A 21684-nucleotide genomic window follows, 5' to 3' on the forward strand; every position below is an offset into this window, starting at 1 on the left:
CTGTTTTTGCGCCACAGAAGGGAAACACAGAAAAATATAATTACCACAGGATATGTGAGCAGGTGGTAAAGTAGCAATAAGAGTGGCACAGGTGGCGGGCGGTCCTGGCTGCTCAGCATAATTTTTTTTTTTTTTTTAAGAATTTTGGCTATACCACAAAATCAGATGTCCTTAATCTTAATATCAAGAAACTCACCTTCCAAGGACATCTCATTTTAGTTATTAGTGCTAAATACAGTAATCCCTCATTTATCATCACAGACAAAACCTGCAAAGTAGTAATGTTTCCCCCTTAAACATATTTTTTTCATATTATTAAACATATTTTTATACTATTAAACATATTTTAAACACACACACAGAAAGAGAGAGAGAGTCACAGAGACAACAAACACAACTAGATGTTATGCTTTTGCCCCCCCCAGAAGAAATCTAAAATCGTCGATGAGTATTTAAAAGAAAATACAACAATCGAAGGTTATGGCCATATTTACAAAATCAAATCAATATTTTTGTTGACAAAGTTTACACAAACACATCAAAGTATTTTTTGATAATGACGTTGTACAAGGTTAATTATTTGATTATGTTTCAAGTGGATTGTATTTAGGTATTAAATACTAACATAATTAAACCCCACACAAATCTTAATATGTGAATATAAGCCCCCGGGGCACTTTGTACAGGGAGAGCTGAGCACCAAGGTCAAAAAGGTTAAGAACCACTTCACTACTCCATCTTCTCCAGCGAGGACCATCCTTTAAAAAAGTTTGATTTATGGCGTCGCCCCCTGCTGGCAGAAAGAATGCTGAACCATCGTTGAGTACATCCATACAAATATTGTTAATTCATTCATTCATTTATCATCTATACCGCATATCCTCACAAGGGTCGCGGGCGGGGCTGAGCCTATCCGACCTGAATTACTGCAGAATTTATCCTTGCCTTGTTTTTTATGAGTTTTTATCTCGGCAAGGATAACACACATCAAATCTGTTATGTATATATTATCATAATTAGGCTTCGTTTTTTGGAGGGGGCAGAAAGTGCTTTAATCAAACATCGCCCCCCCCCTGCAAAAAATGTAATTAGTGTAATTCAAACACCAAATACATGCAGTATGCAATTGCTGTGGGAGGTTCTCCACTACAGCTGCACCACAGTTCCAAACACGTCCTCAGCCTGCTCCTCTCATCTCAAAGTTTGAAAATATTCCCAAACTAAATAGAGGCCAGAGTGTCAAAAACAATTTTTAAATGCACATACATTAATGTAATTCTTATGCGGTGAGGCCTTATTTTTAGTGTAACCAAAATAAAAGAATACAGATCAACAGATAAGTTATTATCACTAAAATATTGCATTGAATTATCAAACTATCACAGATACTTTGTGTATTAAAAAAAATCCATGTCTGATCATGCCATGTTACATTTTTAAACGAGGTTAAGTGGTTAGCAACGCACTGTTCGTGAACACAACCCTTACTGACAATCTCAGCGTTTGTTTCCTTTTGCTTTCTGTACAAACTCGTAGAAATCAGGAGGCGACGTGAAAGTTTTAGTAATGTAAATCGGGTTGTTGTCAAACTCCCTGTGTGTGTTGTCTTTTTACACATAGTTTATAAATCACAGCGTGTTCTCGTGATTTGTTTGTATTGTTTTGGCAACGCGCAGCTTGTGAACGCACCCACGGCCAGCTCACACATCGGTTCATTTGATTGGACACGCCATCTGAAACGTAATCGTGCAAAAATGGGGGACGACTTGGGAGACGAGTGGTGGGAGCATGGCTGTGAATCAGGTAAAATATTACTTTAACATGTATTTTAGTGTGTTATGTGTCTAAAAACATGCGTCTACGTGTCTTCTGTGCATGACGAGTTGGTGCCTCGTGTGTAATCGTTGTTAGTTGTTGCTCCCTGTAAGCTAGCTTTAGCCATTCAACACTTGCTGGTTATAGTAAAAGTTCTAACGAGTGATTATTTACACATTAATAATAACAACACATTAATACAATTGAGCCAGCAAAAACAAAGATGTAGGCGCACTTGTGTGCAACGCTTCCCTTACTTGGGGCACGTAAACATGTGAGACAGAGTAAACACGTGTGCGCATTCCCATGTAATCCCTTTTAAAGTTAGACAGACTCCGTAAACACATTGCAACCTTACCTTGATGTTTTTGCCCATGTAGCTTCACCTCCAAACAGTCTGTAACATTAATGACTTCTTAATACGCGCGTGATGAAACGCGGGACCTTCCAACGTCTGTTGCTTGCCAATCGCAGTTCACAGTCTGGTCGACAGAGTGCAGCCACACACTCCGGTGGTTTTTGAATATGTTCAGCCTGGTAGAACAAGCACTTATCTGCATGAAAATTGATGGATGAGCAAGACACTAAGAAAACCAATAAATATAATGTAATTATTTTAGGCAATGTGCAACAAAATTATAGTATTTGTATTGTAATAATGTGAAATTAATTTGAACCAGCGTCAGTGTCTTTAATCACTGCCAGCCATTTTCAAACCCTCCTTTACACTTCGATGTGTGTGTGTGTGTGTGTGTGTGTGGGGGGGCAGTTATCACACAAAAAAGTTAAACGCATTATTTCTGCAAAACGGTGTCACTTCTACACTACATACTTTTTAAAATTTGATAAATGGACTGCTATATTTGTGTTGATCACTCTTTAAAGAGAAACACAACGACCCAAAATTCTTGACTATATTTGTTGTATGTGCCCCCACTAGTCTAAACATGGGATTCTGGTTAATACTGCGTATGTGGAAAGATTAATTAAGGATCAAAATTCACCCATTTTTATTCACCTCAGGGTTGCAGCCGTTTTGCCACTTGCTGTCGGCTGAAAATCACAGTTGACAGGTGACAACCAATCATGTCTCAAATTCAGAAAACTGGTGAGCTGTGATTGGTTAAGGGTTTGGGAGGTTTTTTTTTTTTTTTTCACAATATCAATCAATCAATCAATCAATCAATCAAAAACATACAAAACGTGTGCTCTATTTTTCTTGTTTTTGAAAAACATTGAAATATGCCTCAGCCACTTATGCTTGGTGGCTGACAATATTTAATACTGATAATCGCGCTTATTTATGATTTGTCCCTAAAGTCAAGCTTCACATTTTCGAGCAACTTGTCCAACTACAGTCAAACCTGGACAACCCTTTTACTCTTCCATTTTTATTGTACTTTTCACAAAATAAGTAACACTTTTTGACAACACATGGTGACAATTTAACCAGGTTAGCAAGTAAAAGAAATGTCCACACATTTACAGATAGGATATTTTACTGCAGTTGATTTGTCATTCTTATACAAGCAGTAGAAACAGTCATACAAAATATTATTTGGTTAAGAAACATTAGGTAAAGTGGATTGTAGCAAACTATGGTGTGTCTAAAAAACATGTATTGATTTAATTGCAAAGTCTCAGGGGGTGGGGGCATAAAACTGAATGTAAATTGGCCGGAGATATTCACACGTTTTTGAACTGGCCAGTGCTACATAGGGGAGTGTGAGGTGGGAGATGTAGCAGGCGATATAGTAATGCTACTGGTAATCTTGCCCACACCTTTGACATGGCAGCCATTTGCGAGTACTTGAGTCCTCTGCTCATGTCGAAGGTAGTACGGCCCGACAGGTGGCGGCATGCCATGAGATGGGAGATATGGGTTCCCAAGATGAATGTGGATCTTGTTGTCTTCCGTGGTGATGATGCTGGGACTGGAGTCAGGGCTGCCGGAGCACAAGTGGTGCCAGCTGTTCTGCCGCCCAGGAGTCTTGCAGAAGGCGCCCTGGCTCTCGATGTCGGTTGGCTCTGGCGAACATGTCCTGACTGTCAAAATCTGGATCGGAAGATCGGGAGTTGCAGAGCGGGATGAATTTTGACTCATTACTCGAGAGACGGGCGTCCCGTTAAGCAGGGAGATTGTGCGGTCCGGACTCGAGGGTGGCGTTTTATTCTGGATGATGGTGATTCTTTGGTTTGGTGTGTTTCCGCCAGATGGTATGAAGGCTGTGCTGGTGTAGGAGCCGGAGGCGTCCGTCGTGGGGCTACTGATCTCAAGGGTGGCCGTGTTGAGAATGTGATGAGGCGTTACCTTGATTTGTAGTGGCTGCCCCGGTGTGTGCGTCAGCATCATCACGTCCCCGTTCGCTTGGTGCACATTTACTCCGTTGGCGGCGTGGCCTCTGTTTTGGCTCACCATGTTGTTGGCACTGTTCAAGCTGTTAAGGTTGCTGACGAGAGTTGAGCCCCGGCAGTCGATGACTTCGATGTTGTGGTTCGGATCCTCGTCGTTGTGTTTCTGGCCAAATGTTGCAGGCAGTTGGCAGTCCGTAGACAAGTCAGCCGGTGGCTCGGTTTGGACTTCCTTGGTGGGGCGATAATGCTCTTCGTTCCCACCTGGCGCAAGATTCTTTAAGCATCTGTATCTGTCGAGTTCGCTGCTCAAGTCTTTCATCTCTCGAGCGAGCTCTCGGTTCCTGGCTTCTTGTTGCATTAATTTACCCTGCAGCGCAGAGTGATCTGTCTGGACCCTGCTGATGGATTCTTCTGTGCCCATCAACTGCTGGAGTTGCTCCTTCAGGGCACTGACCTCTCTCGTGAGCAACCTGGACTTGACTTGCTCCTTCTGAAGACGACAAAGTAGAAGATGTTCCTGGTTTACATCCTGCTTTTCTGCCTGCTTGTATCCGGAAAGCTCCTTTTTGGCCACCTCAAGCTCCCTGAGTAGAGACTTGGACTTGATCTGTTCCTCCTTGAATCTCTTTTCCAGAGACTCGTAGTCATCCTCTACTTTCATCAATTCTTTCTCCATCATCTCCTTGTCCTGCAGTCTTTTTTGTAGCCTCTCCAGCTCCCATGTGAGTCTTTTGGCTTTATTCTCTTCCATTTGGCACCAAGGACCGTTGTTGCTAGAGCCTTGGGTGTACTTCTCTTCCTTTTCTTTCCTGTTCTCCAAAACTTGTAACCTCTTTCTCATAGTGACCATTTTACTCTCGAGCTCCATGTATCTCTGCTGCTCCACTGTGAGCCGTGTTTGTAACTCATTCCTTTCCTTTGCCATGCCTGTTATTTTTTCTTCAACATCTGATTTTGAGCTCTGTGCCTCTTCCTCAAAATTCCCCGCGGGTTTTTTTAACCCCCTCCTGCCAAGTTTTCTCTCGGCTTCCTGCAGTCTCTCCGACATGGTCTTTCTGTCCTCCACCAAGGCAGCTGTCAGAGACCTGAGCGTGGCCAGGTCATGTCTGATTGTCTCCTCGCTTTTCTGCAGTTGGCCCTCACTTGTCTCCAACTCTCTCACTTTGACCTTCAGGGAGTCCACCTCACCTGAGAGCATCTTGCCGACGTTTGTCTCTTTTTCCAAGCTCTCCCGCAGATTGCAACACTCTTGTTTGCTTTTGCCCAAAGTCTCCTCTATGCGGTCCAATTCACTGATTCTCCCATTGAGCCTATTCACCTCATCCTTCAGGCTCGAGCAGTTTGTCGTCTCCCTTACCAGTCTGCAATCCAGATCCCGACACTGGTCCCTCATGCGGATAAGTTCCTCATCCTTCCCTTCCATCTCCACCACCCTTCTCCTCAGTACCTCCACTTCTGACAGCGAACTTGGCTGTCGAGCTCCTCGATCACCGGTCTGCTGCAGCTCCTTGTCCTTTTCCCTTGCTGAACTTTCACGTTTCCCCTCTATCTGACGGCCAAGGCTTGCGTGTTGCTGTCTAAGTGGCTGACTTCTAGCCGCCTCGTCGGTGAGTTGAGCTGTCATAGCGTGATGGGAGCGATGGACGTTTGTGTATGAATTGTGTCGCTCCACCTTAGGATGCATCGAATTTGGCTGCGGTCTCTGTTTAGCTTTACCGGCCTCCTGGTCAATACTTTCAGTGATCACGCTCAGTTCTTTCACATGACGCCAGTGGTCCTCCAACAGGTTCTCCAAACTCTGATGCCCCTTTACAAGCAGCAGTGCAAAAGCCTTCAGCCCGTTCAGCTCCTCTTGAAGAAGCGATATGTCTCTCTCTCTGATGGTCTCCTTTAACTCCTGGTATTGTCGTTCCTTTACAATCAGGAGCTTCAGTCTGTGGAGAGTGGGGGGGAGGGAGCATTAGTTATGTCCGAAGAATGTCTTTGAATGAGTTTCCAGCGTAACTCTGTCTTACATTCATCAAGGACATGAGGTAATGTTTAAACTTCCTCACTTTCTGGCCATGGCTGATAAACACAAATGATTTCCCTTTGTGGCTTGTTTCGAACATAAACATTTATTTAATCCTAAGAAGAACGGAGTCATTTTCCTCTCCTTATTCAAGAACATAGAACATTTTGTTCTCTCCTGTGTACCAACCTGTAAACCTTAACACATGTCGCTGTGTCATTGGTGTAAGTATTGTCATCCGTGTGGTCTTAGGCACTGTGATTTACGATGTTTTCACAAGCGCAGCAGATGGTTCCTTGTGTGTGGCATTTGTTAATGAAGAATTTTCTTTACCCACCAGTACCTTTAAAACATCCCACCGTTTCCTCCCCCTCTGTGCCGTGCAAATACATCGCAAATAGACGCGCGGCTCTGAAAGACATGCATTCCCGGTGAGTCACAGACAATTACGTACCAACTGCGACTTTTAAACTAGCCCAATCCAAACAAGATCTATTGTTCTACTTCTGCAGAACCGATGATATTCTTAAATTTATTGCCAGTGGGTGTCCATTTCAGATTTGTATCACTTATATTTTAGTACTGTCATATTTTATTGATGTCTCCTTCCCAAAATATTGTAAAACATTCCAGATGAGTCCAAAGTACTTTCTGTTCTGCATTTAAGTTTGAAATAATTGTGGTATGTACAGTAATGGTAAATAATGGTCTTTTAGTAGCAAGAAGGTAATTTAGAGGTCTATTAAATCAGCTGCAGCTGCTCTCGAAGTGACAATCTAACTTTTAAAGCACAAGAACAAATTACTCAAATCTTCCAAATACTCCTACCTGCCGTTCTGTGTCACTTTCCTTAAAAATCCTCAGAGATTAGTTGGCCTCAAATCTTTCACCTCTCCCTTCCCGGAGATCCCAGTGATGTGGACATTCCATGCGGAAAACCAAACATTATGAGAAGTGCTCTGCGCATGGACTCTTTCTCGCAGTCAGTGGCACCCATTACATCATCGGCCAGTCCTTATATGGTTATAGCCGAGACTGCTATGTGTGTGTGGGTGTGGGTGTCAGGTATTCCTCATGCTCTGGAACCATAAATCTGTTAACACGCTATGGAGGCCATCATTTTGGTGACAAAGAGAGTCTTGGTAATGTGAATTGTAAGGTTGAGATCTGTTGCAATGGCATGTCGTGGTTATAGTTAGGGTTAAGTCTCCTGGAAAGTTTATAATGTCGTCTGAAGTGATGGAAATACGATCGTGCGTGTGAGTGTGTGTTAGTGCGAGTGTGTTTTTACTGGAGTTGAGCCCATTCCACATGAGCTCATTGTGTAGCCATGCCAAAGAGGCTAATGGGAAGGACAGAATGTGTTGGCATGTCCAAGGAGCTGCAGTTCATCTAAGCAAGTGTAAGTGTGTGTGTGTGTGTGTGTGTCCTTGTGTGTGTCCTTGTGTGTGTGTGTGTGTGTGCGCGCGCGTGCGTGCATGTGTTTTTCTTGCATATGTTTTAAAAAGCGGCATTTTTTATTCTGTGTCCTAGCGGTTTTTGCTTGGGGCCTGATAACCTGACTGTGAGATGACATCATCACTTCATCGGTTCCCAATTACATCCATATGTTTTTCCTCTCTTTCTCTCCTCCTCCCCCGAAAACCCCTTAATACATCTCTCATTCAACAAGTCGCAGCTTTTTATTGGATGAAATTATAAAATGGTCAACCGCAGTTTTCACTTGGCGGCGTCATCGGTGTCCTGTTGTTTGTCGAGTGTTCAGCGCATCTTTCTGTTCAGGCGCGGGAGGGCAATTGACAAAAAGCAGTGATGTGTTCGTCATATCCTGTATAAGTCACATCTGACGACAACCCGAAACGGAAAATTTCAGTTTTGCTAAATCACCGCACACTGCCAATAGTAACAGATAAACAAACTGTGGGACTTCTTCTTTTTACAGACATTAACGACAGGGCAATGATGAAACGTTTAGGTATTAGCTTGCCAAAGAGGGGAGAATTTTTCACCTGTTTGGCTTTAAATCCTCGCCAGCTTTGAATAGTGAAAAATGTAGCAATTTATATTTGATTTAGCTAGCGTAACATATCTAAAAGACAATCTCACTATTTTTAAGTTGTGTGGTATGGCTGAATTTCCAGAATTTTTTGTTAGTGTGCTAGAGGTTTGTTGCGTAGAATCCTGTTTGTGTAATTAATTGTTGATTAACTGCATTTTGAAGCAATCGATGGAAAAATAGGAGCGCACCACTTGACTCCGGCCAGTAGTGTTGTTCTTGTTTCACACTCAACGAGATTGCTGTTTAAAAAAAGGCACTGTGATGTCATCTGACTGAATGTTGTCCGACAGTCACAAATCTAATTGATAGGTCATTTTCCCGTATTGCATTAAGGAATACTCATTCCTTGTATGCAGTATTTACCGTTGTTTTTAAATCACTCGATTTTTCCGCTTTGCCCACCAAAGGCTGGACGTTAAACATTGCTCATGTTCCGAAAGGTGAGCGACCTCCGCATTCCGATCCACACACCCACGACTCTTGCTGCAGAGTTCTCAATGTCCTTGCTCCCATCGCAGACCTGACATCTGCAGTGCTCGTCCTCAATTACAAGCATGAGGCCATCCCGCAAAGACCTTTCCAAGAAAGGCCTCAAGCGTTGAATGACATTTAATATGGCCCCATGTACCATGACAACCGAATGTCCTATTTTCATCTCGGGGTGTAATTTCACCAAAATATCTATATTTTTTTAGCTTCTGCCTCTGACAAATGAGGCACAGCCAAACTTATGTGCCGTAGATCCTCAAATTGTTGCCTCTGCTGTAGTGCCGGTGAATTTAACAAAGCACAAAAGAACCACAAAAACAGTTAAATCTCTCTCTGTCAAAGTCCATAGTTGTTTTTTTTTCTTTTCTTTCCAAGCAGGGCTTTTAATGTTTCTCCCATACTGTTCAGAATAGCAGAGTTTATTCTCTGGGCGAAAAAAATCCATGAGAAGAAAGAAAAAAAAAACACATCTAAGCTTTGAAAAGGTTTAGCTTAGGTTCTTGGTGAAAGTTATGGTGAGTTTTTAACAAATTGCTATTATCATTGATATTCATTGATTTTGGGGTTGTTACATCGCTAAATGAGTAATGATCCATCAATTGTTGATTATGTCAATGCAGCCTTCAGATGAGTTTAAAGAAACTTTTTTGCAAAAGCTTTTTGTTACGGGATACGTTTTTTTTAACTTGTTTTTTTAAGGAAAGGGTTAAGTCTACAGTTAATGAATTGAAGTGGAGACTCAAGTGTACGTACGGCGTACACATGAGTGTGTTTAATGTCAAGGATGCCGTCGCCCGATGACAGACCATGACCATATGAAACGTACGTAATCTGATGGCAAGTGGCCGGAACAACCACGTTGTTTAATTGCAACGTGCACATGACATGCAACAAGGATCAGAGAACTGCGTTAGAGATGATCCGCAATAAATGGAATAAATTCACCGTATAGTTTGCATCTCATATGGGTCGTCTGTTTTGCACATGGCTGTTGGCGGAACTTCAAAAAAGACAAATACAAAAGCTGTGATGAATGTTTCTGTTTAGAAGAAACAAACAGAAGCAGATTGAGAGATTTTTGAAGGGTTTGATGTGTGACATTTTGAATAATTGGGCGTACAAACGAGCATTGAATACGTTTTGAGAATAAATGAAGGACAGGTGGTCCCACCTCGCTATTTCAGTGCATTATTTTTCCAAGCATAGTGCTCTAATTCAGATTTGTGTGACTTTAGATCTGCTGGAATCGAAACATCTGGCATTATTAACAGATTGCCCAATCACATTTTTATTCAATCACTGGCAGGCAGCGGTGGTGCATATTTGGAAGAGACTTGTGCAATCAGTAACAAAAGCAACAAAGTCGATTCAGCCTTTGTTGTACATTGACAAATTATGTTGAATTTTAATGCATTGTTAGTATTTTTTCTTTCTCACTTGCATCAGATGGTAGGTCATTCGCGATCAACAGGTTTTTTTTTACGTACGTCCTCATTTTGGCTGGAGCTTTTATTAATTGGAATGAGAGACACTTGTGAACACTATCTTGAAATTAAATTCTATTTGAAAATGGTATGGTTTTTAAACGTCATGTTTGGCAAACTCAAGTGTTACGCAGAAGGTGTCAGTTTCTGAAAGGACATTTTATGTGTGTTTTATGTGGCATGATTATTTTTGGTCTTAAATTGCAATGTTCTCTTCTGGCGGGTCACTTTAATTGTTTGCGCTCTTACCAACAAATGCAGGCTACACTTCCAAAAATCCTCCAGAATTAGATTACACAGTCAGTGAACTGTGGCGGTAGCAGAGCCAGCATGGGCCTCAAATAGGATTGCTACACCAGACCTAGCCATACCCACTGGCCTAGCCCCGCCAACAGACCAAGCCATAGCCACAGGCCACATCTGAATGCAGTCGTTATTTGGAATGGGAAACGTTTCAACTACCATCAATTTTTATTCCATTTGCTTCAGAAGAGGTACTGGCTGACCAAGGGGCAGGCAGGTGCCAAAAATATTTGGTACGTGTAATCACATGTTTGTGTTTACAAGCGGGCTCCAACCAAGTCCAGGCTGCAATGGCCTTTCCAAGTGGAGGAACTGTAAAAAAGCCTAATGGATGAGTTTGGGCTAAAGGGGCTCACATGTACGTCGGAAAGTCCAGATGGTTTTCTCTAGTGTGCTGCAACACTTAAATCACTGTACAACTTTCATACCAAGAGGAAGAGAATGGATATTAACTCAAGTTAAGAACGCAATTATATCACGTTGAATTTGAGCTGGAGTCTGTTGTTGGGTTTCTTATGGCATACAGTACTCTGCAAAAAATGTTATGCCACTTTCATTGTTTTTTCTTCAGCAATGCTGTCATGACCATCTCTAACTACAGTGTGAGTCATATGGAGACAGCTTTTAATGTTCCACTGCTAGCACAAGTGGAAAAAATAATGGCACGTCATATTTTTATCTGTCCACCTGGTCGTTAGCCGTATAGTAGTAACTAATTGATCTATGGATATAAATATATAGATTGTAGACAATATTTTAGAAATATTTTTTAAAGGAACCATATCATGCTAAATCAACCTTTGGAAGCTTTTAGCCATGCTAAAAGGTCAACCCCCAATGTGGTGTTTTCCTTCAATTCACTCGTCTTGGAGCCTTGCTACTCATTTCTGTTTCCGTGTCGTGCCTTACCGAAGGCCTGCATGAATGTAGAAATTGAATTGAATGTGAAATTCCTTAACTTTCTTTGAGAATGACTTTTGTGTAATCCTGTGTGTATTAATATGAACACCGACTAACCTCTCTCGGTCCTCCTCCAGTAGCGCTATAACGCACTTATACTTTTGAAAGAAATCCCAGTGGTTTCTCGGCCGCTCTTCATTTCTGCCAACAGCATCTCTGTGAGCGTTTGATACCTCTAGAAGCTCTTCGCTCCTCTTGTTTGACCTTTTGTGGGACTGTATGAAATTAATGAGATGCCAAAAGAATCCAAGAAAAGCATGATAATGTTAACATGACAAGAATGGGATTAAATTCGTGAAAGATTAGGGTTAGTTTGGTTTCTATTTTTATTGCCTCAGTAACATCGGAAGATCATGACGAAAAGTACTCTCAATCAAGTGAAACCAAAACAATCCAGATGGGTTGCAAAATCATTATGGTATAATTGCTTTGCCGGCAGTACAGAATTACTCAACGTGCAGTGAAGCAGCAGTAATTAATCCGCTTTTGTCAGATGGTGCTATGTTCACCTCATTAAATTTGATTACCGACTCCCTATGGTGTCTCGTTTCTTCTTATTGGTACCTCGGCAGTCGCTGTTTTGCACATATCCTCAAGGTAGTCCTGTTGTTGCCATCGCAGCCAGTCCCCGTGCAGGGAACGTAACGCCTCATCCAATCCAATAAAACCGTAGTGGGCCTTGAGTAGAGCCGAGTCTGTCTTCTGTGTTCTCAGCACTGCAATGACTTCATCTCTCGCCTGGCGTGACGAACAGCACAACAATGAGTTTACTCAATTGTTCCGAGTACTTTATGGGGCTCACGAGACATGTTCTACATTTGGCTAAATCCAAAAACTTTCCACGGTTATCCCACCTGAAGCTCTCCCTCCAGAACACTGAGCAGGAACAACATGTCGTCACGGGAAAGATCTTCTCTCAAACGTTTCCTCTTGCGCTTGCATCTCTTGTCTTCCCTGTTATTCATCTGAAATGAGATCTTGCTACGTTTGGATGAAAAAAATGCAAGACTGTACGTTGTTTTTCTTGGGATCCACTTAATTCCAATGAGCTTGCACGCTACTTTCACAAGTGGGATGGATTTCTAGGAGGAACAGAAGAGGATAATCTACATTTAGCTTTTTTTTTTTTAATCATTTGACTGAAGTCCAAGAACGATAAAACGGCAGCAGGCCACATGGCATAACACTATGACAGACTGTGTTATTGGTTTTGCAGATAATTCGATGAAAAATGGTCCCCCCCAATTTTTTTTTATTTTCTGGCCATGACGTACTTGATGATCTATAGTTCCAAGCAGATGACCTCTGAACCAAGACTGATTGCTTGGAGTGAACCGTAACTGAATCCATCTAATGGGTTGAGGTTTCGATCAGTATGTTCTCTCCACCTTCTAATGAAATATCAATCTGAATAACTCTTGTACCTTTAATTGAACTCTAAACTTAGTTATTGTTTCTGTTTCATTACTTTTATTTCTTTAGCTGGCCTTGGATCGCTTGGTCTGTCTCTCGTTCCATGTTTTTTTTTTTTTTTTTAAGAAAATTCCACAAAGACTCTGGATCATTTGTCCACAACATCACCACTTGATGTTGACACTTGATGTCAACACACGCCTTTAAAAACAATTTACTACTTTACCTATCTAATTATTTAAAGTTGATCTTTCCTGCTTTTTGTGCCACTAGTCCATAAACCAGAACTTCCTGTTAACATTCTTGCAACCAAAAAGAGGGTGATCTCACTTTTGTTTGTTGTGACGGATGTTTTCGTGTCGCAATAATTATGACTAAATCGGAATTTCAGGAAACATTTGTACTTCATTCTTGCAAAACAAATGAAACCCATATTTTTCCAAATATGGTTTGTGTGTTTTTTTGTTTTTTTTTGCCCTTAGGTGGTCTGTTCATTATTGTGTTTGCCCAGGCCCACAAATCACATGGCAGGCATTGAGTTGGAAAGCCAAACAATGACTGCTTGCCGGTTCCATAATGTAATAAATATGGTCAACATTTTTAGGCTCTGATGTAAACTGTCCTCTGAGAAGTTTTTTTTTTTCCTCTCCTCTCTAATAAGAGTTCTTTGACGGAAGGTTGTGAAATTCTGTTAGCTATTTTGTGTCCTTCTCTCACAACACACACACACACACACACACACACACACACACACCCTGCGCTCATAAGATGTTAGATTCCACAATTATTACATCACTGCTGGAAGTATGATTCATATGATTGCTGTCACTTGAGGGCTTAGCAATGTACCATGTGCCAATAAAAATGAGTTCTTCAGAAGATAAAAAGCCTGGAATGAAATCTAATGGGAAGAATCCATCACATGAGTTCATATTAGATCAAGTGTAAGTCTTGTCTCTGATGAGCAGCTCAGTTTCAGAACTCTGAAATGTGATTTTAGACATTTCTATTTTGACTATCCCAAAATAGCCAACCCGAACCGTTCCACTTTTAACACCCTTTTGAAGGGGTAGCTGCTGCATTTGAACAACACTTTTTCACGATCTGTCATGGCTGCAGTGCTATTTGGTCAACATGAATAGTCTCTTTTTCTTCGTACAAACCATGCATGACCCCCCCCCCCCTCCTTTTTTTGTGAAGGCATCACTCCATGAATCTTCTCACAAGACGAGCAGCAGCAGCCACAGAAGACTAAGGCTTTAATACCGATGATGAACAGTCCAAAGTATCCATTTATTATTGAAAGCCACACTCAACAGTCGCTCCTATGCCTTCCATATGGCCAACAACCATAGCAACAGAAGCAACATGCAGTTTTAAATCTGTCATTGTCAACGGGAGCCATCTGTAGTTGTAGTTTTTTTTTTTTTTTGCTTTCTGTTGTCTTGGAGGGATGATGTGGTAGTCGCCTTGACAGCTGCTTTGTTTTAGCTGAGTCTTGGTGTTAAGAGTACAAATTTGGAATACACAGTGCGAAGTCTATGAATATTATCCATTGCATCAATATTGGTCAATGCAGGATTACGGTGAGCGTGTAAGCATCGCTCCCACAAACTTGCTTACCCATGTAATCACTAATAATTGTTGTAGGTACAATGACACACACCACTTAAAACCTGAAAGCTGTTTGTCTGGAATCCCGCTACACACACACACACACACACACACACACACACACACACACACTAAAACCAAAAGGTAATTTTCTGTAAACAGTCGATTGCCGTTTTATCCATTTCTCATCATTGACTGCCCATTAAAACCAATGACCTTTATTGATGGACCGGTCAAAAATGACAAGGAGAGAGCCATTTTCTATTTTCTCGACTTCCTCCACTCCCATTGACTCCTATTGATTTGCTGTTATCTGATCCTATTGCTCAGAGAGTGAGAGGCTTCTTGGAGACTGACTGTCTTGTAGTCGTTGTTTTTGCACTTTAGTGTTCTATACTAGTTTTTTACGTGTGTAACAGTTTGCTTTCCAACTGATGGCGTGTAGATAGGCGGTTGTAGTTGACCAGTGACAACAATGGCCTCACAGTGATGACTGACACAATGACCGCTTAGCATTCTTAGTTATTCATGATCAGATTTGTGTATATGTATGCGGTGCAAATTGTCTTTCCAAAAAATATATAATGTAATTAATATTTCCTGTAGTCAAATTTACCACTTTTAAAAAACTGTCAAATTCCTACCCCAAATTATTTTCTAAATAGTTGATTGTCAATGACACCCACAGCTAACTTTTAGACTTTTTTTGTATTAATAATATTGATGATTTTACACACAGTCAACCTAATACTTTCCCATCCTTACTTGTTTTACTTTTTAAATAATGGCTTGTTAATTTTTCTCATAAGTGTAGACAAAGGACCAACATTAGTAGCATTTTATTGTAAATAATATTAATTAAGCATTCATTTTCACCATTGTCAATAAAGGCTGTTTTTCATAATCAAAATAGAAAATATGTATTTTTCAAATAATGTCAAATACACTCCAGATTCAAAGAATTTTTTTTTGTTTTTTTTGTGTTTTTTTTCAACGAATGCAACATTTGCTCCAGAATACACATTTTACGCATAATTTTGCTGACTCTTTTGAACTTCAATGTATAAATGTCACGCACAATAAAAAAAAATCATGCTAAATGTCACTAAAGGTTGAATTAATCAAAATTAAGGTGACTAGAATAGCATGTTTATTAGTAATTCAGTGCTATCAAGGAAAAAGACTTACATGCAAGGCAGGTGTATCATTTGTCGCAGATGTATACTGTAAGCTTTTATTGGTGACCCTTCACGCTCTTCGGTGTGTCGACATCTGAATGTCCTCAAGTCAACCTCACTGTCGTGAGGCAATTACAAGGCTTCTTCCATCAATAGAGGACGAATAGGGTGGGGGTTGGTGCTTCAACTGATGGAGTCCCATTCTGGACTAATGACACTCGATGAGTCTGGCTGTGAAAAGGGTGGAACCATTTCTGGACAGAAAGCAAACAGGCTGCCAAAAGTGATTGTGAACTACAATCCTGCGCTCATCTTTTGTCATTTTTTTTCTGCGCACCTCTGACAGTAATGAGCCCGGCAAAGAAAAAAACCATAAGCAGGCGGTGGATGATGATGGATGCGATGATACTACTAATGCATTTGGGGATGGAGAAATAAGAGGACAAAAATGGGAGTCAAATGTGCATTGATGGTTACTATTCACACATCCAACCACAACATTAGGTACATCTGAGCCATCTAATTCTACTTAAATCGTATTTCTCGAGCTCTACTCAAATTCAAAGGCATGGATGTTTTTTTTTTTTTTGTTTTTTTTTTTGTTTTTTTTTTAAATACATCCTATGCTTGGTTATAATGATGGTCAAAAAGAGTGTGATGTGAATTTAACATGAGGCTTCTTTTTCTTTCCCACTCTTCTTTTATTCATGTATTTAATCGCTCTACCCAATCTGAAAGGAAGAGACCTTTCCAAGACTAACAAGGCTCTGTTTTAGGTTGAGGGAGATTTATTTAAAAATATGTTGCACCGTGTCATACCGATAGATAATTTTCCCCTCTTATGTATGTATCTTAACTGCTTTATTGCATGTGACTTACTATTTAAATATAACACCTTTTTCCTTTTTTTAATCTTTGTGTAACAGATAGCGCTGAGGTGGATGGGAAGGCTGAAAAGGAGAAAAACAAGAACAAATCAATTAAAGGAAAGCCAAATGTAGCAAATAACACAAAGAAGAGGAAGAAGCTAACGGAAAAAACAGTGCCAGCAAAGAAGAAAAAGAATGAAAAGGTATTTCAACACAATATCTTTTCAAATACAGTGTTGGAGTTGAAACATAATTATTTGTATGCAAAACACTTCCCGGCCAAATTATCAAATGAAAGCTAATAATGCAGAGTGAGCAATGAGATTGTTTTTCAAGATTCTTCAAGTCTCAATGATTGAAGAACGCATGAAAAGAAATTGCGGGGACATTTTACATTGGAACACAAACGGTTCCAAATCAGCAGACAGCAGCCAAGCATGACATCACTACAAATAAAAACCTTCTATCAACTAAGATCCCTAATCCTGTCTTCAGTTGAGTAATTTTCTGTCAAGTTCACCACATCTGTGTTGCGTCAGGCGTCAAACATTCCAAAGCAGAAGAACGAGAAGGAAACATCAACCAAATCACCCAGAAAGCGTAAGGTAGGCCAAACTTGTGTTGCTCACGTCCAAGGCCGAGGTCATAGTTCAACTGCATTTCCAGTGGAAGAGGAAAACCATCACGGATGTTTTGGCCGCCTCTGAGCCCAAACCGGGCTGTCCTGCAGACCTTCAGAACCTCCTCACACGCTACTTCTCAGACAAGCGCTCTGTGATCGAGCAGGAGGAGCTCAAACTTCACGGTGAGTCTTCACAAATCTGCATTTGCATTTCAACCTTTTGCCATCTTTAGATTTCTCCCGCATTTTTTTCAGATTCTTGCTTCCTGGCCTGCAATGACCTGACACACAGCCTCTCATCCTATTTGAAGCACAGTGAGTGTCATTTTTCACATTCTTGCTGTCATAGTAATTTACAAAAATAGGGCCCAAGTGAAATGCCAATGGTTGCAGCAGGGGCGTTGTCCTTTTAATTTTTTTTTTTCCTTCTTCTTCTATCAGTTTGTCCCAAATGGGCAAAGGTTCGGAGACAACACACAGAAAAAAGGTCGGTAGTGCTGCTTATCGTCTGCAGCTCTGCCCTCCGTTCCCTCGAGCTGATAAAGTAAGACGTTTCATTTCTTTGCATCCCATAATGCAACCAAAGCTTAAGTGTGATGAACCAAAGCATTGTTTAATTTCTTGTTATTTCTTTCAAAGGCAAATGACAACATTCAAGGGTGAAGCAAAGACCGTAAAGCTTTTTGCAAAACACATCAAGGTTGTACCATTTCAGTGCAAGTGAATGTTCTAGATCAGGGGTGGAAACCATTGTCGTATCTGCAGCAAGCATTTGTAGTTTTTATTTATTTATTTTATTAAAATGTCTCTGTTTTAGAATTGCATGCAAGTCAAATACTGCAGCAGGCTGTGTCTGGCCCGTGGGCCTTAGGTTTCCCACCCTTGCTCGAGAATGATTTCAGTATGAGAATTAACACTGGTGCTTGTGTATTTTGGTGTCGTGCAAAGATTGAGGAGCAGGTGAAGCTGCTGCAAAAGGGAGTCTTTCACATAGGAGTCGGTACTCCTTGTAGGATCAGTGCTCTTATTCACCAAGGTAACTGCATAGTTACCAGTTTTTAACATTTCAAAAAACAAAACAAAAAAAGAAACATTCAAGTCATTTATTTCTCTCTTTTTTTTTTTAAGATGGATTGGACTTGCAGGCGTTGCGTTTTCTGGTTCTGGACTGGAACTGGAGAGACAAGAAGTGCAGGAGGATGATCGACATTCCTGAGGTGATCTACCGCCCCCTGTTGGCACAATATTACATTACACACATTCTGTGAACTTGTAGAGCAGGGGTTTTCAACTGGTTTTGTCCAAGGGACCACCATTATAATCAAGAAGCAACTCGGGGAGCACTGCTTTGGCGGAATATTATTTTAATTTGCACCGCAGGAGGATAAACCTATACAGGCTATTTATTTGTATCTGAATGTTTATTTTGGGAATCTCTGCTACATTTGAGATAATTTGGATGGGTAAATGATTCACAAAACTAGCTGGAAAATAGATCAAGTCTGAATAATTAATACATTTTATTTTAAAAATGTTACAATTATTTTCCATTTCCAATTTTGCGGACCAGCTGACATTGCGCCACAGACCACCAGAGGGCCGTGGACCACCGGTTTACAATCCTTGTTATAGAGCGTTCAACTATTATGATATTTTTCACTTTATTGTTATTCTTTTGGGTCTTTATTATTTGTTATCTTTGTGTGGTAGATCCTAACTACAGGCACTCAGACTTCCACCCACACATTTTTTGAAGACTCAAAGCCAGATCTCGGCAAAATAAGGCTTGGGGGCCGCATGTTGCCTGCCCACAGTCTCTGTCTGGCCCACACAATGATAACAAATCAAAGAAAAATGTCAAATTTACTGAACTTTTAATTTCCAAAAATGATGCTTCTATTTTATGTGCGCACGCACGTGCAAACGCTAATACAAGCAAGACAGAGAGCAAGAACTTCCACCGTCTGTAGTGTTGCCAACTTAGCAATGTTTTCGCTATCTTTAGTGACCTTCCTGTTTATGGGGCACACAACAACCACTGCAACAAAGGAAATGTGAATAAAATAGAATGGAAAGCTTTTTATTGTCAACTTCTGTGGTGCAGATGCAGCGAAATTGTGGTCATGAAAACATAAAAGACAGCCAATAATAAAATTAGAATGACAAGCAAAATACATATTGCTCGCCTCGAGGATTTCTTGATCCCCCTGCCCATGGCTTCGTGATAGAGCGCCTGACCTCATCACATCACGACCTGGCTGCAGAGCAAGGGCAAATTGCCAGAGAAAGAAAGCAGTTTCGGGATGCAAGTGGGGTGAAATGGACAGAGTAACGAACGGACTGCCATTGCCGACTTATTGTTGCCACAGTATTGTTTGGGTAAACTTCCCATCTCCTCCAGCTAACTAGTAGATGTGTTCAAAATAAAAGTTGAGTTGCAACGCTGAACAAAATGGCCGGTGCGCCACAAAGTCAAGTTTATTTGTATAGCCCTAAATCACAAGCAGTCTCAAAGGGCTTCACATAGACAAACAATTGACAATTATTCTCAAAGCATCCCCTGATCTTGAGCTCCCAAAAGGGCAAGGAAAAACTCAAAAAAACCTACCAGGGGAAAAATGAGAAACCTTGAGAAGGAACCACAGATGGAAGGGATCCCCCTTTCAGGATCACCAGGCTGCAATGGATGCAAAGAGGGCACATAAAATACATAATATGGAAATCAAAAAGTGGATGTCCAGGCTAAAGCGAAGAGCTGTCGGAGGAGCCCTCGATCGAAAAGCTCACTCCTGACCATGAAAAGTACAAACTGTTTATAAAATGCACAGACTGATTGCTAAACCATCGCTCAAGTGTCGGACTGTGTATCTTTCTCAACCTGACAAGACAATACCTACCTTGATATACAATAACACAATATGTACTTCGATATAATTTCATACAATTTTGCCTGATGCTATATGGTACAATAATATGCTGTATGGCCTTACCTCTCCTTAGATTACTGTATTTTTCAGACTATAAATTGCGGGGTTTTTCATAGTTTAGGTGGGGGGGGGTGACGTATACTCAGGAGCGACTTATATGTGAAATTATTCACAAATTTTCAAAATTCAAAAATCCGCGATGTAGTGAGACCGCAATAAATGAACCGCTATGTAGCAACTGCAACTGACAGCAGCAGCACGGCGCACACGCGGCGATGTTTACATAAAGGACAAAGGATTTAATGACTTGGAGTGACAGAGATTCTTTGATAAAATTTATAATTATAATAATATTTATAGTTATATGGGCCTGTTGAATAATTTGAACTGCAACCGACGTCAGCGGCGCACCCCCAGCATTGTTGACATAGAGGACGATCAATGGATTTACTGATTTGGAGTGACACAGATGGTTTGATAAAGGTGTTATTCATGATATAGTTATTTGGATAACTGTCAATGTTACGTTGAGCCTGTTGTTGCTCGTTCATGTCTGTTCTTGGTGTTGGATTTTGTCGAATAAATTTCTCCCAAAATGCGACTTGTACTCCGGTGCGACTTATCTATGGGTTTTTTTTCACTTTATTGTGCATTTTATGGCTAAGGCGACGTATATTTCGGAGCGACTTTTAGTCTGAAAAATACGGTAGTTTATACTCAACAAAGTAGAGCTGTGCATCTGGAGTTCAAAGTCAAAGTCAGCTTTATTGTCAATTTCTTAACGTTAAGACACAGAAAGACATCCAAATTATGTTTCCCACCGTTCCACAGTGACTAGACACATTACACAACACATACAAGCAAATAGCACAAAGAGTAAAAACGAATAGACAAGAGCGATGAATAAGTAATAAGCAAATAACCCAAATAAATAAACAATAAATAAATAAATAGATAAAGTTGATTTCACTGCTGCGTCCCCGAGCGCTAGGGAGGAGTATCGATACTCAGAACTACTGTAGAATATAAAAAAATTTTTTTTTTTTTTTTTTTTTAATATCTGGAGGTACATATCTTGGTGTCAATATTTTCAGTTCTAAGAACTTTTTCCAAGTCTGTCATAGGAAAGTTATCGAGAATGCAGCCTTGTACTAACCAGTGGTTGCATTTATTTCTTGAGCTTTTGATTCATACATTTGCACAATTGTAAGCTGTATTATATTTTCCAAATGTTTCTGCTCTCTTTTTTTTTTCAGATCAAACTGGATGTCTTTAAGCTGTTGGAGAGCTGCATCCTCAACAGATGCAAAGCAGATAAAGTCAAAATTGGACTGTTTTAACTCAAGATTGTCAACTTGACTCTGAGCTAATGATTTACACATCACGTTCAAAGCTTTGTCCTATGGCATCTTGCTCTTTGTTTGCCCACGCTGTGCTTTTTTTTACTGTTGTCAGGAGGAGTGTAAAAATGTGCGACATTGTTTGTTCAACAAAATGTCTTGGCGAGATGTTTTCAATAAATTGACTGTGAAGTGATGACATGTTTCCAGCGATCTTTAAAAGGAAGTCTCTCCTGCTGAGTCTC

General features: G+C 40.6%; 3 protein-coding genes, 1 long non-coding RNA gene and 1 pseudogene across 5 annotated transcripts in view; 1 reads left to right on the plus strand and 4 right to left on the minus strand.

Annotated features, from left to right (window-relative positions):
• il1rapl1a (interleukin 1 receptor accessory protein-like 1a) overlaps positions 1-2869 on the minus strand; it is a 287826-nt gene extending 284957 nt beyond the window's left edge. The window contains exons 1-2 of the mRNA XM_085921128.1: positions 2834-2869; positions 2174-2369 (exon numbers count right to left, since the gene is read on the minus strand). The gene's annotated coding sequence lies outside the window, so the exon portion shown is untranslated. The remainder of the gene's footprint in view (positions 1-2173; positions 2370-2833) is intronic.
• On the plus strand, positions 1503-21636 carry cmss1 (cms1 ribosomal small subunit homolog). The gene is made up of 10 exons (XM_085921130.1): positions 1503-1803; positions 16608-16753; positions 17090-17155; positions 17217-17355; positions 17428-17487; positions 17614-17716; positions 17812-17872; positions 18121-18208; positions 18301-18389; positions 21356-21636. The coding sequence occupies exons 1-10, from the start codon at positions 1755-1757 to the stop codon at positions 21437-21439; spliced, it is 885 nt and encodes a 294-aa protein (XP_085777256.1). The 5' UTR covers positions 1503-1754; the 3' UTR covers positions 21440-21636.
• On the minus strand, positions 3109-7566 carry LOC147050686 (filamin A-interacting protein 1-like). Its single transcript, XM_085921126.1, has 2 exons — positions 7010-7566; positions 3109-6104 (listed from the first exon to the last, which is right to left on the minus strand). Exon 2 carries the CDS (start codon positions 5852-5854, stop codon positions 3527-3529), a length of 2328 nt encoding a protein of 775 aa, XP_085777252.1. The 5' UTR covers positions 5855-6104; positions 7010-7566; the 3' UTR covers positions 3109-3526.
• On the minus strand, positions 10420-14516 carry LOC147050687 (filamin A-interacting protein 1-like; annotated as a pseudogene). Its single transcript, XR_015067282.1, has 4 exons — positions 14513-14516; positions 12331-12558; positions 12041-12214; positions 10420-11691 (listed from the first exon to the last, which is right to left on the minus strand). The product of XR_015067282.1 is annotated as a filamin A-interacting protein 1-like (transcript).
• On the minus strand, positions 18300-20348 carry LOC147050688 (uncharacterized). Its single transcript, XR_015067314.1, has 3 exons — positions 20163-20348; positions 19781-19849; positions 18300-18404 (listed from the first exon to the last, which is right to left on the minus strand). It is a non-coding gene; the product is annotated as an uncharacterized LOC147050688 (long non-coding RNA).
• Positions 21637-21684: the final 48 nt, after the last annotated feature.

Source organism: Syngnathus leptorhynchus, chromosome 9, assembly GCF_054491065.1.
Source record: "Syngnathus leptorhynchus isolate UIUO chromosome 9, UIUO_Slep, whole genome shotgun sequence".
Classification (NCBI taxonomy): Eukaryota; Metazoa; Chordata; class Actinopteri; order Syngnathiformes; family Syngnathidae; genus Syngnathus; species Syngnathus leptorhynchus.